The sequence below is a fragment of the Athene cunicularia genome, assembly GCF_003259725.1.
Source record: "Athene cunicularia isolate RWA chromosome 1 unlocalized genomic scaffold, athCun1 chr1_part2, whole genome shotgun sequence".
Classification (NCBI taxonomy): Eukaryota; Metazoa; Chordata; class Aves; order Strigiformes; family Strigidae; genus Athene; species Athene cunicularia.
This window is the reverse complement of record NW_020799092.1, coordinates 4,762,921-4,777,021: the sequence shown is the minus strand read 5'-3', so window position 1 is coordinate 4,777,021 and position 14,101 is coordinate 4,762,921. Positions and strand designations below refer to the sequence as shown.

General features: G+C 47.3%; 1 protein-coding gene across 3 annotated transcripts; it reads left to right on the top strand.

The window, feature by feature from the left end:
* The first annotated feature begins 1,570 nt into the window (after positions 1-1,570).
* Positions 1,571-9,228, top strand: LOC113475881 (retinoic acid-induced protein 3-like). Of its 3 annotated transcripts, XM_026840999.1 has the most exons (4): positions 1,571-2,685; positions 5,246-6,213; positions 7,137-7,189; positions 7,881-9,228. In XM_026840999.1, the coding sequence occupies exons 2-4, from the start codon at positions 5,292-5,294 to the stop codon at positions 7,971-7,973; spliced, it is 1,068 nt and encodes a 355-aa protein (XP_026696800.1). In that variant the 5' UTR covers positions 1,571-2,685; positions 5,246-5,291; the 3' UTR covers positions 7,974-9,228. The 3 variants fall into 3 exon arrangements, with proteins under 3 accessions (XP_026696800.1, XP_026696802.1, XP_026696801.1); XM_026841001.1 differs by lacking the exon at positions 7,137-7,189; XM_026841000.1 differs by lacking the exons at positions 7,137-7,189; positions 7,881-9,228 and adding an exon at positions 6,547-6,894.
* Positions 9,229-14,101: the final 4,873 nt, after the last annotated feature.

The window sequence follows — 14,101 nt, the reverse complement described above, 5'->3', positions numbered from 1 at the left end:
TGCCTGAGTTACAGGTGGATGAGCTACAGTACCTTCAATGAACTATTTATCTATGCTGATGCAGCAGAATGAAGTCCATATGCTGGTCATCTACACGTAGGTACCTACATATATGCTGGGCATCTCAGCTCTGAACTAGCCAGTGGAGATTCAGCACTCAATCCATTTGCTCTTACGAATGTGCTTTGAGGTGACTAAGGGTATAAAAACATCCGCACAGAACTGCCAAATCTGATACAGGAGGTGTGGAGATCCATGTGCTCCTGGAGTGGTCCTCAGAAGCTGAGCAGGATACCCTGTGGCATCTCAAATGACATTATATGCCGATTTGCAAGTATCTAAGGTGAGGCCCCAGGCAATCCAGCCAGCCACACCTGGGAGCATTTTGGTGTACACAGAAATAGGCATCTGCATCCGATCTGCTGGGCCAGTCCTTCCGACCTTTTGGCTGTTTGGGAGCTGAGACACGCAGCTCACATTTAGGTAATAACCATCAGGGATCTAAATTTCAGTGCCTCTATCTGCAAGCTGCATCCCATCCCTAAAGCAAGGTAACAATCATCCTCACCTTTGTGGTGTGATTGTTGTGCCATTTGTTCTCACCCATGTAGACCATCGATGCTTATCCACCCTCCTTGGCACAGCATGAGGGTCACGAGCACCATTTCTCAGGCTACCTATCATGAGTCAGCAGCACTTGGGCTAAGTGACTTGGGATTTTTTTTTAAATGTAGTCCCATTTATTAGCCTTTTGAAAGTACAGGGTGTGTTTGACAACGGATTTTCAAGGATTTCTCAGGCATTCTGGAAATACTCATCTTTTCTTCTTTTTCCCCCAACATAATTTGACACGCTGCCTTCCATGGAGTTTTGTATGTCTGTGTAAATGTAAGGAAGTAACTGACAGTCCATAATGTGCTCTGACAAGATGCAAAGAGGCTGGCAGTGGCCAGTGACCTTTGAAAGCTTCTTAGCATGTCAGCTTGGCTCATACTGAGCTGGTGCTAAACTGCTCTCCATCACTCCTTTTCTCCTCTCATTTTTCACAACTGCCTCCTCCTTGGCTGGCTCACTAAGCCTTTAATGTTAAGATTAATTTCATGTCAAGAAACCTGGTATGTCCTTTCCTAAGAAGCCTCAGGATTTTGCACTGAAATGAAAGTAGGAGGGACATGAGGAACTGTCGTAGGGCTCAGCATGGTCCACCCTGCAGTGACAACACTAAGTGTTGCATTTCACTCAATAAGGCACTCATCCCTGCAGGCCCTCATGTCCTTCTAGGGGGTATGCAAGTGGTAGTCTCTGCATGTGACATTCAAAAGGGATCAGCACCTAGAAATAAGCCAGGGGCCCTAAAACACACAAACAAACAAACAATTCAGATGAGACAACCATGAGCAGTCAGGCTTCAGCCCATATTTGTCTACGCTGATGCACCAGAATGAAGTCCGTGTGGTGGACCTACATATAAGTACATATAAGGTATGTATCTAGGTACATTTAAGGTACCTAGATATGTAGGTCATTATATGTAGATACTTATATGTACCTACATATCTAGGTACCTACATAAAAGCTGGGCATCTCAGCATGTACAGCTGCTCCTACAGTTTTGGGAAGGAGCACAAGTTCCACTGGGTGGGAAGGATTTCCAGGTTTAGGGGTTGTGTGTAGGGACTGAATGCTTGGTGTGGATAGGCCCTGATGTCCATTCCTTATTCAGAATAATAAAATACTCACAGTGAGTAATACTTAAAATAACAGATGAAGTCATGAGCACGTTGGAGATACCCAGGGCTTTGGATGGGATTGCACTGATAGGTGTGTCAGGCCAGAGGCACAATGTAGAGCAAGGGGGAGTTTGTCATTGCCTTCATTCATTAACTGTCTGGGCCCGAAATTTGGACAAAGTGACTCAGCGCTTGCAAGCTGACAGAACTGTGCCTTTGGAGAGTAGGGCTGGGCTGAATGAGACACCAGGGAAGGCAAACTCCTTTTCAGGACAGGAGCCTGTGGCTCTCGCTGGCACAAGTGGAAGGGATGAGCAGAGCAGATGTGTCCCCCTGCACAGATTCAGCACCCAGCAAGAGCCTCTAGGAAATTGTCTGTGGAGCCAGCCTTGCAGCCACTCTCCCTCCAGGTGCTGTGGGCCTGTTTGCATCCAACAACCTCCTTGCACGGTCTTCCATCTTGCAAGCAGTTACCTGGCAAGAAAGCATGCAAAGACACAAAACACTTGGCGCAGGGAGGGCATGCACTGCTATTCACAGCCACGGTCCCCACCCACGGGTGCTAGGAGTCTGATAGGGGAGCACCTTATCAGGCACTTGGCAGAGCAGCATTCAATCCTGCCCCAGAGCTGGGACAAGCAGCAGCTCCATCTCCACCCCGACGCAGGGGTGAATGCCCTGCTGACGTCAGGAGGCCTTACTTCATTTCCTGGCACAGGGACCATATTTTCATAGCTGTGTGCTGTCAGAGAGGAGAGGCGGTGGAACTGGAATAGGTGTGCTCAGCCCCACCTCCTCAGCCCTCCAGCTGTTAAAGCTCCCAAGGAGGGTGAGCGTGAGACTGCTGCTCAGCCGGGGTTACAGACGCAGAGGTGACTGTGTAACCGGTGTACTGGGAACTTGCCTCTTCTAGCTGGAGCCTCCCTGTTGCCTTCTTCGGGCAGGACCCAGAAAGGTAATTCAAGGCAACGTCCTACAGGACATCCTGGTCCTACAGGATCCAGGGTGGAGCTGCTTTCTGTGGCTGGGGTGGGATGGCATGCAGGACCATGGCTCTAGGGGGTGGGAGAGCAGGGGCATGGGGTGCCACGGCAGACAGAGAATGCCTCCTACCCTTGACTCTTAACAGGGGACTGCCAGCTGGAGCTGAGAGAGTTATGGCAGACTTTCATAGGAATTTACTTGAAATTTGTGGCTGTATGGGTGTAGTTTACCCACAAGTATCAATGAGAGAGGAGGCTCAGGCTGGAGAGAGAAAGCTCAACACTAAGGTAGAGCCATGATTTGGAATGAGCTGCAAAGTTACCACATCACAGGCTCCCTTGAATAGACTGCAGAGCCCCTTGGAAATCTCAGACACTTCTGTAGGTGCTGGATGAAGAGACTTGGCTTCTGGGGGCAACACCCAGGAGACAGGGCAGAGACTCTATACCTCACAGGACATCTACCCTGGGGAAAAAAAAAAAAAAAAAAAAGGGAGTAAAAATCAGCACAAGTGGCCCAGTTGTCCAAGACAGCGAGGTTCTTTCCATCCTATTTGTTACAAGGGCCTTGACAGCATGCTGTGGCAAGTACCACTTGCTATAAGCACCAGTCAGGACCCAAAAGCTGTGGGTGTGCTCTGTGCTGCCCTGGGGTTTCATGCTGGCTTTTTGGGCTCTCCTCCTGCCCTGACAGCAGGCACTAGTTTTTACCTGCCAGAGCTGTGAATAGATAAGTTAATCTGATCAACAGTAAATGTCTGTGGATAAAATTGTAGCGTTTGTTCTCCAGATTTTCAGAAAGTTTCATTGTTTATTATTCACAAATTTCCACATAACTCTCAGCTATTTGTGCAAGAGATCATAAATCCCCAAAATTTTATGAAAAAAGATTGGTGAAAACTCCTACATGTGTTATTCATTAATTCCATTCTCTCCATGGGAGTACAGAGTTCCTGCACATTTGAATAATTTGCATTTTATTGTAGCTGACTTTCTGTGGAGTTGCACACCTCCTTTTACACAGTGAGGTTAAAAGCTGGAAAAATTTTTCACTGCTTATAAGCAGATTATGTTGAGGCATATATGGGGCTGAGAGTGAGTCGGTGATATTTTCCCCCTTTGTTCATCCCTTGATTAGAACAATGGCCATTTATTGATGACTCAACCTACACTCCTTAAAATCTGTTGGAAGGGTTTTAGAACCAACCTCATAACTGCAGTATGTTGTTCTGGAGGGGGGAAATTAAGGCAAACGGCACGGTGAACACTAAAGACTAAATTTTGCAAGGCCAACTTTTTTCTTTATATGTCAGAAAAGAAAGCTGTTGGTTTTCCAGTATGGGTCACCATTAAGGCCAGATTCTTCCATGCTTCATGACAATATTGTATCTAAACTCCTGTTTTGATAGATTTTACAGACCCAACCCTAACTGAGCAATCTGGTACCTAGAAAGCAGTACCTGGTCCTGAGATCTGTACTCAGTGCCTGCATAATGGGCCATGAAGTGCCCAATAACTTCATGCAGTGGTTTCTGCAAATGCTTCAGGCTCCCATGGAAGTAGGCAACTTAATTCCCCTTGGCGATGGGCAGAGCTCACCTAAACATCCCTCTTATCTTGTGGCAAGACAGGCTTAAACCAGGCTTACTCAGACAGCACTGAACTCCTCATGATGAGACAGCAGGAATGTGCTGGGTATGTTAGAGACCTTATCCATCCTGGACTCCTGTACTCCTCAAGCAATAACTTGGTGGTTACTTCTCATGCAGTGAACAGCATTATCTCTACCATGTCAGACTTCCAGCCAGCGCAAGGCAGTATTTCAGGGAGGGGACTGAAGTCTTTGAGACAGTTCTTATTGCTGCGCTGCCATGAAGAAGGAAGCATATGAGTTTAGGGCTTATTTGCTATTTGATTTGAAGTGAGAAGGGATATGCTGGAGGCATCCAGGTTAGTTATCTGCAGGATAAAAGGCAGTGAAAGTTTCCCTTCATTCATACCCATAAACCAAAGCCAAGAGTGTTTCAGAGAAAGTGAAAGGGGGAAAAGAAACAGAGTAACGAGTTTCCTGTTTCTCACTGCTCATCTCTGAACCTCACAGACAAAAGGTACTGATTTTGTTTGAACTTTTCAAAAGAGCACCAACTGTATTATGACTAGCAGCTGCTCTTGTATCACAAAAGTGACAAGGCAGCTCTGTCTCTGTGCTGCAGGGCACTAAGCTAACACCTTCAAAAAGCACCTCACCTTCTCTGTGCTCTCCACACTCCTATGACATTGCACAACCCCAGGCACAGTGAAGAGGATATGCAAGGTGAATTGCCTCTTGCTAAGGGGTTTGGCTTGCCCTTGATAGAGAGATGACACCAAACAAAGGAATGGCTCTGCTCCCACAGCCCCATGTTCTTAGATACCACTGTGGTATCCTTGCCCGGTGAGGTGTGGATGGAGTTCTGTCCTGCCTCTCCTTCACCACTGCTGGCCACGCCCAGGTAGTTGATATGACAGTCCATGACTTTTCTTCTTCTACAGCTTTGTGGAAACATTTCAAGGGGAGGTTGTTCAAGAACACAAAAGGATGATGTCGCCTCCCCGAGGCTGCGGCAGCATTGCTGCTGACTATTACCTGCTCTGTGACATGGAGAAGGCCTGGGGGATTGTCCTGGAGTCGCTGGCTGCAGCTGGCATCCTCATCACCATTTTCCTCATCTGCTCACTCTTCTTTCTCATCTGTAAAATCCAAGACAACAGCAAGCGACACATGGTCTCCATCTATTTCTTCTTTCTCTTAGGAACGCTAGGCATTTTTGGTCTCACTTTTGCCTTCATCATTAGACTCAATGACAGGACTCGCCCCACTCGCTTCTTCCTATTTGGAGTCATCTTTGCTCTCTGCTTCTCATGCCTCCTCACCCATGCCTGCAACCTCAACAAACTAGTGAGAGGAAGAAAGCCCTTCTCCTGGCTGGTGCTGCTGCTCCTCATTGTTTCCTTTGCCCTGGTACAAGTTGTGATCAACATTGAGTACTTAGTCACCATGCTAGTAAACCAGAAAGACATATTTCTGAATATGTCTCCAGAGAACACCAACAAGGACTTTGTTATGCTTTTGATCTATGTGCTCTTCTTGATGGCTCTGACCTTCTTGGTTTCTATGTTCACATTCTGTGGGTCATACAAAAGCTGGAAGAGGCACGGGGCCCACATCTTTGTCACTATCCTGTTCTCCATTGCCATTTGGGTAGTGTGGATCACTATGCTCACAAAAGGCAACACGGTTTTAAAGAAACGTAGCTGGGATGATCCTGTCGTGGCCATTGCTCTGGTGTCCAATGGATGGATTTTCCTGATAATGTATATCGTCCCTGAAATTTGTTTCCTCACTGCACCTCTGAAGCTGGGAGACTACCCTCCAGAAAATGACTTCTGCCAACCCAAGTTCATAAAACAGACAATTGGAGTGGACAACCGTGCCTATACCCAAGATGAAATTGTGCAAGGTATGATGAATGACTCCACTGTCCCCCCAACCCTGAGCACATATGCACCACTCACAAGCTAAAAGGGGTAGGAGGGTCACAGCAAAAGATTTGAAGATAATGGATAATTTAGAGCTAGAAAAAGTTTTGGACTGATAAGACTTCATAAATACAAGTGAAAATGAATCTACAGACAAGAGGGAAAAGAGTAAGAACCAGTGCAAAAGCCAAAGATGTCTAGGAGTGACTGAGTAGAAGATGTACTGTGTATCAGGGCTGAGACATAACTCTTTATGATTCTGTTATGCCTGGGAAGTCCATGTAAAAATTCAGGAGGTTTTTTTTCCCTCTTAGCAATGCTCCAGCTCTTCAGACCTCTCCAGGTTATACCTTGGAGATTTTGTGTTCAAGTTCTGATCTGGTTCCCATTATCCATTTAAAAATGAACCCATCATCCAAAAAGGAGGCAAGGAGGTCTCACTTTCATCAACTGAGGCTTCCCAAATCTATGGGTAGGAGATATGACTGCACTTCCCATGGATCTGCTACTCAGGTCACATTTGTCCCCTGGGGTCAGACCTCCAGGTTTGTAAAAGAATAGCTGAGAAAGGCTGTGTTCTCCCAGGGAATACCACAGAGGGGGTCCTGTGCATGTGAGTGGGAGGGATTTGGCTGGTGATGATGACAGTAATTGTGAGGCAACAAGAGGTGTCTAAACTCCAAGGCCACCTATATCCTGTTATTTGCTTTCATACAGAAATATTTAATAAGTTACCCACCTATGGAATTTAAGCCATTCCTGCCTGCATACTGCATAGTTTGATCACGCTAACAGCAGCTGCTAACGTTGTAACAGGCCCTTTGATTCTCCCTTGATGGGATATTTCCAATCTACCATATAACATTAACTCACTAACTTCCCCTCCTATTGTCTTGTGACTCAGGAGACGAAGGAGACCGCAGCTACTCCCCATACTCTTCTCACTTTCAGATGAAGGTAAGTTCACACCCTTCTTCACCTGTTTCACCATATGTAGGCTATTGTTCAGGTGCTGAAGGGAGGAGGAGAAGGAGCAAAGACAGATGGACCTAGAGCAGTCTCTGTGGAGGCAGGCAGGTGCTTTGCATGGAGCGATACCATGGCATGTGTTCATGGAGGTGCCTGTGGCTCTGGGGAGGGAGCTGTGACATGTCCAGGGACATGGGAAGGCAAGAGGAGCCCAAGGAAGTGTATGAGGTTGTGGTTTTCAGTTCTTCTGGATCTGACATCACAAAAGAAGTCCTCTCTTTGAGCACAGTTTCTGCCATAGACTGTGCCCTTTTCTGAGGAAATCATGCGCCTTTCCTCAGCCAGTGCCCTGAATGTATTGTCACCATCAGTCACTAATTTTCAGTGCAGATCCAGATGTCCCCATGTCTGTTTACCAGTTCTCCTTCAGACCACAGCCTAGCGAGGTCTAGTAGCTCACATCATGTCCCCACATGTCCTCTGGTGACATGTGTACATTACTGGTTTGTTCTGCCAGGATCCTCTTCCACAGCCCCACTGATCACACTTTCACACTTTCAGGAAACCTTCAGTTCAATTTCTCCCTCCCCTCTTTTTTTTTTTTTTTTTTTTTTTTTTTTTTTATTCTATTACTTCTCTCCATTTTTGAATGGTAAAGACTTCCATGCTTCCTTTTCAGACCATCGAACCCCAAAATGATTTCTCCATCCCTCGGCCCAAGGCTCGGACAAGCCCATACCATGACTACACTGGTGGGAAAGGCCCCATGTAGCAGCTCCACAGTGAGCAAAGAGACTACGTGCCTGTCAGCAGAGGCGTGGGGAATAGGCCATGTGGTGACAAATCAGTCAATCCTGCAGAAGAGACAGAGTCAACCCACACTGGCAAAAGAAGAGAGGGGTCCTCATTTCCCCTCACAGGCACCCTTGTAGCCCATTCTCATTCCTCAGACACAGCTTTCAGACACCACTCTGGCTATCCTGTTCCTGCTCATTCTGTTTCTCCCTGGGATGGAACTCATCTCTTCTGACAGAGGAACATGCTGGGAAGAGCCTGTCCTGGCCTATTTTCAGCAGGAATGCTGTAGGGCTGGAGCAGCAGGAAGATCATCAGCTGGGTCTGAGTCCAGCCAGGACTCAGTTCATGGTGTCTGCACACCATGTCTCACAGGAGAAGAGTCAGGAGCAGGAGCATCAGCCCTACACATCCCCACTCCTGCCCACCTGTGAACACATTTCAGGTACTACCAAAACCACCCTCATCTATTCACTGTTACTTTTGTGCCCACTCCTAGCCCTGCCTGGCTCTCCTCCAGAGTTCAGTGCAGAAGAGACAGAGAGAGAGAGAATATTCCTTTTTTATTTTTCATGTTCACTTCCAACCCCACCCTCATCACCTAGAAACCATGGTGGAGATGGGGAAGAAAATTTAAAGACATAAAAATATCTACACCTATTTATTCTGACACATTTTCTGATTTGTGGTCTAGCATCAGCCTCCCTCCTAGCTCTGACACCTGATCATGCACCCTAGCTGAGCTCCCCAGAGTGCCTACCCAAACCCACAAACCCTCCCTCCCCACCCCTGCCACCCCAGGCTGTGGATCCCTGCAGACAAAACCTCTTCCATGCAGCTGCTTGCAATACCCTGGTGGGATTTAATCCCATGCAGTTTAGAGATCTGCCTCCTCCAGAGTGTGTCTGTGGCATTAACATGAACATTTCCCAAGAAGCCAGGTTACAGAGGGCAGATGCCCTTCTTCCCAGGAGTAAGCATGCATAAGCATGTGCGTGTGTGTGCGTGTGCACACCATGTGTACTGCACCCTAGTGATGAGCAATGAGTCTGCAGAGTTGAATCATTCCGTAGCCTGCTTTGCATTTGGTAAATAGTTTGCCATGATATTTCATATATAAATACATAGAGCTCTCGAAGTGGGTGTTTATGGTACACTGGTGTCTGACACAGATATATATATATTTATTTAGTAGTTTGTATGTGGAATATTTAATTAATAAAAGCCCAAACAGCTTGACTAAGAGATTGGTGTTCTTACTAGGGAATGTGATTCCTCTAATGGCTGTTGAGGTGACACCAACAGCTCTCCATGGGTTGGAGTGGGCCACCTGGGAGATTGCAGCTAGGGGGATAATGGCAGAGATGCTGGCTTCTTCGAAGCTATCACTGTGGACCAGAGATCAGCTGCTTGAGGGTGCAGAAGAGGGTTAGTAGTTTCCCCATGATACTTTTCTTGAATAAAAAAAGCTGATTCAATGTTAAAAGTGCTTAAGAAATGAAGAAATATAAACCCAAGCCACAGCAAGGAAATGCAGGAGGAAAGATGTGATCTTTTCATCAGGGCATTTGTCTGTGTCTGCTGTGTCTATATTCCTGTATTCATGCGTTTGTGTCTTGCTGGGTACTTGCATAATTAAGAATAGGAAAGGAACTTGTAGATATTTAATTCAACTTTTAAAAATATGTATTTCTGATGTTCTGAATATATGTAATATTTTTATTTGAAAGAAACAATATCAAAGAAAAAATAATTATGATAGTGATGGTGATTATGATATTATTGTTATTATTACTATTGATTTATATTTTTTTTTTTAAACCTCCTGATGGTATGATGCTGTAATCTCCCAATTTAGAGGCTTCCTCTCCCATGAATTTTAACGTGGTATGTTATGCTACCACATATTCATATGCTTCTGGAAAGCAAGCCCCCTTCCTCAGACACGGTGCTATCTAGAATATGTCAGGCTGGGCCTTCCCCACTCTGCCTATCAGCACTGAAGGGCGACACAGGGATATTCGAGTCTTTTGAATCCCTTGGAATGAGAAACCATTGGTTTGAAATGTGTCACAGGACATCTTGCCTTTTTCTAGTAAATCTGAGGTGGAAAGGATGCTTACCCTCCTCTTCTCCTTTCCCCTCTACCTACACAGTTCCACATGTGTAACACAGAGGATGGGAGACAAAACTCAAGGATACTAATGTAACACTGGGGAGCAGACTGGGAAGGGGGTATGTGAAACCCTGATGCAAATTGTTGACTTGCAGACTGAAGGTAGGGAGGACATGCTTGAAACAATACCAAACTTCCTTGAAGGTATGTTTTCAAGCTGATGTGGTGCCATTGATGGCTTAAATGTAGCTAGAGTATGTCCCAGGTGGAGACAAAAATATATTAAAACAGAGCCAGCTCCCCTGCTTCTGGAGCAAAGAGACAGGCTAACAGGAGAAATAAGAGCAAGTTGTGCTCTTACCGTGTGTTTTCCTCATCTTATCAACTCCTTCACTGACTGCTACAGACAAGAAAGTATCTCCCAAATGCACCTTAGCCCTAGAGGCAGCAGAACTAGGAGAGATGAGGAACACCATATGCACTCACATCAATTAAGGGCATGGAAATTTTCTTGATTACTTGGTTGTTAGTGTGCATGCTGCTCAGCAGAGTGAAAATTTCCTTCCATGGATTTACAGTGCCTTTTAGAGTAATTTTTTTTAAATGTCCGTAACAACACAAACACAGAGTTATTTTTGCACTTCTTCAATATTAAGACAGCTTTAGGTGAGGGCTCATTTAAATGCTAAATTAAATACAAATTTCCTGTGGAATTTAGTGCTGATGGGAAAGGGGTGGTGCTGCTCTGCACATTTTTCACACCTCAGGAGGGGCTCTTGGGAAAGCAGTAGTTTCCTCTTTCCTTAAAACTGAGCTTAAACCAAACTAGTTGGCCACTTGGTGTCTCACACACACACACACACACACACACACACACACATGCATCTCAGAGAAATTACAAACTGGTGGGGCCAGACAGGCTAGACACAAAAAAAACGTGGAGGAGGCAGGAAGGTTGCCTAATCCTTGTGTTGTGGTTTGTTTGGGGTTTTTTTAAATCTGCCCACTGGAATTCAGTAAGGCTCATCCTTACCCTCTCTCCTGCAAAAGTCTCCCTTGGTGGTGGGGGCTGCAGGTCCACTGCCTTCACAGCCCACTGGTCCCTCCTCTCCCTGTTCAAGGAGACCAAGAGCACCAGAAATGTACACACCAGGGAATGGTTGGCACAGAGCACACACAGATTATGAAAGCAGCCAGGATTGTCAGGAGGCAGGTCAAACTCAGCTGAACCTCAGGTCAGGGATGTCATGGGAAAATGGCAAAAAGGGCAGAGGCACCACTCAGACCCAGGACATTCAGGATCACCATCCTGCAAGTTTGCCAGGGCTATAGGGCTCCACGTGCCCAGCCAGGCACGGGCATAGAGGGTGCAGTAAACCCTTGGAGCACAGACCCAGGCCATTGGTGCCAGGGCCTGGGATGGGGAAGGACCTTGCTGGGTTCACCTCCCAAATGCTCCCCGCCTTGCCAAAAAAAGCTCCCCTTTTGGCAGCTGATGCTGGCACCACCCTCCCCAAGGAAGGTGTTTCTCTGTGAGGGATTCACCCTCTCCCCACAAGCTCTGTAGCCCTTGCTGTAGCATAGGAGTGGTAAATGAGTCCCCTTCTCTCAGCTGGGGTGGAAGATGCTGCAGACTGGTTGTGGGCAGGGACCAGACAATGCCAGCTGGTAGGTCTGTGGTTGAGTTGTGTCCTCTTTCAGGCTATGGAGGCAGAGGTGTTGGGGAGCCCAGCTCCCATGCCTGACAGCCTGACCGTGGACCAAGAAAGCAAGCATTGGTTTCCTGGGGTGTCAGGAAAGAGCTGCATGGAATGGGCCTTGTAAGCCCATTATAAGCATGGGGCATCCCTTGCACTCCCCAGCCTTTTCTGAAGTGGTGAAAAGCTGCATCCCCTCTGGCCTGTCCATATGAGTGATGGGTCACTGACAGCTAGCCCTGCCTTCCTCCCTCAGATGTCCTCTCTGCTGCCATCTGTCCCCTCTCTGTTTCAGTATTAAACACAAGGCAGGGTCCAACGGTGACTCAGGCTGTGCCTGAGTAACCCAGGCTAGTGGGGAGGCTGGCACCCACTCTCTGTGGGCTCGCTGGGCCGGGGGATCACTTTAATCAGATCTATTTCCCAAGGAACAGAATCATGGGGCCACGTCTCAGATGTGGCAACAGTTGACCCAAGTGTGCATGGTAGTTCTTTGCCAAAGGTGACAGTCCCCATAGCAGGGCTGATGGTACAGATGGTGTGTCCAGTCCTGAGTGACAACAGTCATCTTCTCCCATACAAACCCCACACTGTAGGTTTCAATGTCTGTCTTCACAATGGACAAGAAATAGAGGTAACTGAAGAGCAGAAATGTCTCCCATTTTCCTGGCAAGGTGAACAGCTGGGAGCAGAGTCTCCTTCAGCCACTACAGCCTGTGAGCAGCACCTAGAGGGGACAAACACCCAGAGGAGCAAGTGGCAGCATCAAAGCATCAACCCCCACTACATTGCCACCCGGCCAGGTGGGTTGCTTATCTTAAATTGTTCTCCTCAACATGCACACTCCCCAGGGAGGCACTGACTTTGCAGTGTGTTAGAGACAAACATGAGATCTAAAAGCTTCCAGTGTGTAGGTTGTGTGTGAATAACACGTGATTTGTTCTGCTCCAAGCTCCCTTCAAAGAGGAAGCTCCAACATGTGCAGGTGAGTAAGCAGGTAAGCTGCCACATGAGCTGGTGGTTCTGAGAAGCCACAGGGTTCCTCCTCATTTCCAGCCCTTTCCTGCATTTTAGCAGGATTAGCAGAAATACAGTCATACAGAGGTTTCAATCAGATGGGACCTCTGAAGTTGTCTAGTCCAACTTCTACCCCGAACAGGGCTCACCTCAGAGCTAGACCAAGCTTTGAATATCTCCAAAGTGGAGATCTCACAGCTTCTCAGGGACCCTGTGCTGGTGTCTGATCACTCTCACTGTGATTTTTTCTAAACTTGTATTGCCCTCATTGCAACTTGTCTGTCACCCCTTGTCCTTTCACTGTACACCTCTAACAAAAGTTTGGTCCCATTTTCTCTATAGCATCCCTTTACTTAACAGACAAGAGGAACTGGCTGCCCCTTAGCCTTTCTTCTCATGGATGAGGAGGTCCCTCTGTTTCTCCTCCTGGAAACATGCTCCAAGCAGCCCCCAGCTGTCTCAGTGGCCCCCATGCTGGACTTGGTCCACTTGATCAATCTCTGTTGCAGTGAGGAACCCTAAGTGGACACACTACTCCAGATACGGCCTCACAATAGCTAAATAAAGGGGAATAACGACTTCCCTCACCTTGCTGACTTCACCGTTACTCATGCAGTCCACTATGTGGTTGGTGTACATTGCAACAAGCATACACTGCTCGACAATGCCTTCTTCAGGTTCAGTTTCCCCAGTTACTCCCTTTGCTCTGGAGGAGCTTGTGCAGTTATAAATAGAAGGGACTGAACAGTCCAAAGGAGCTAGAAACAGCACCCAAGGCCACTTGCAAGCTGAGGGCTGCAGCGGCAGTTGCCTCTCCCAGCTGAGAGCCCTGAGGAAGGAAGTCCCAGGGCCTCTGGCAGCATTTGTCTGCTTTGTGGGGGCTCTGAATGCAAAGTGGAGGTGTGCCTCAGCAGCAGCAAGCCCAGCCCTTGGGTACCAGCTGGTCTGCATCGCTCCACCCAGACTAGTCAGTGACCAACAGCGCTAAATGAATCTGTGCCCTTACTGGGTCACCCAATCACAAGGACTCACCTCCCAAGGCAGTCTTTGCCACTGCACTGAGTAATTCAAGACAGTGACAATGGGAGTCTTTCCTGTGGATCCCTGACCCACTCTGGCCACCCTGGTCCCTGTGTGCCTGGGGCTTGATTCTGTCCCCTCTCCCTACCTGCAGCACACTAACCCTTCTGCACCCAGAAGGTTGTATGTGGGATCCTCTCCCTCCCTTAAAGTCAACATGCTCTGACACCCACAGTTTCTAGGGAACCTGATGTT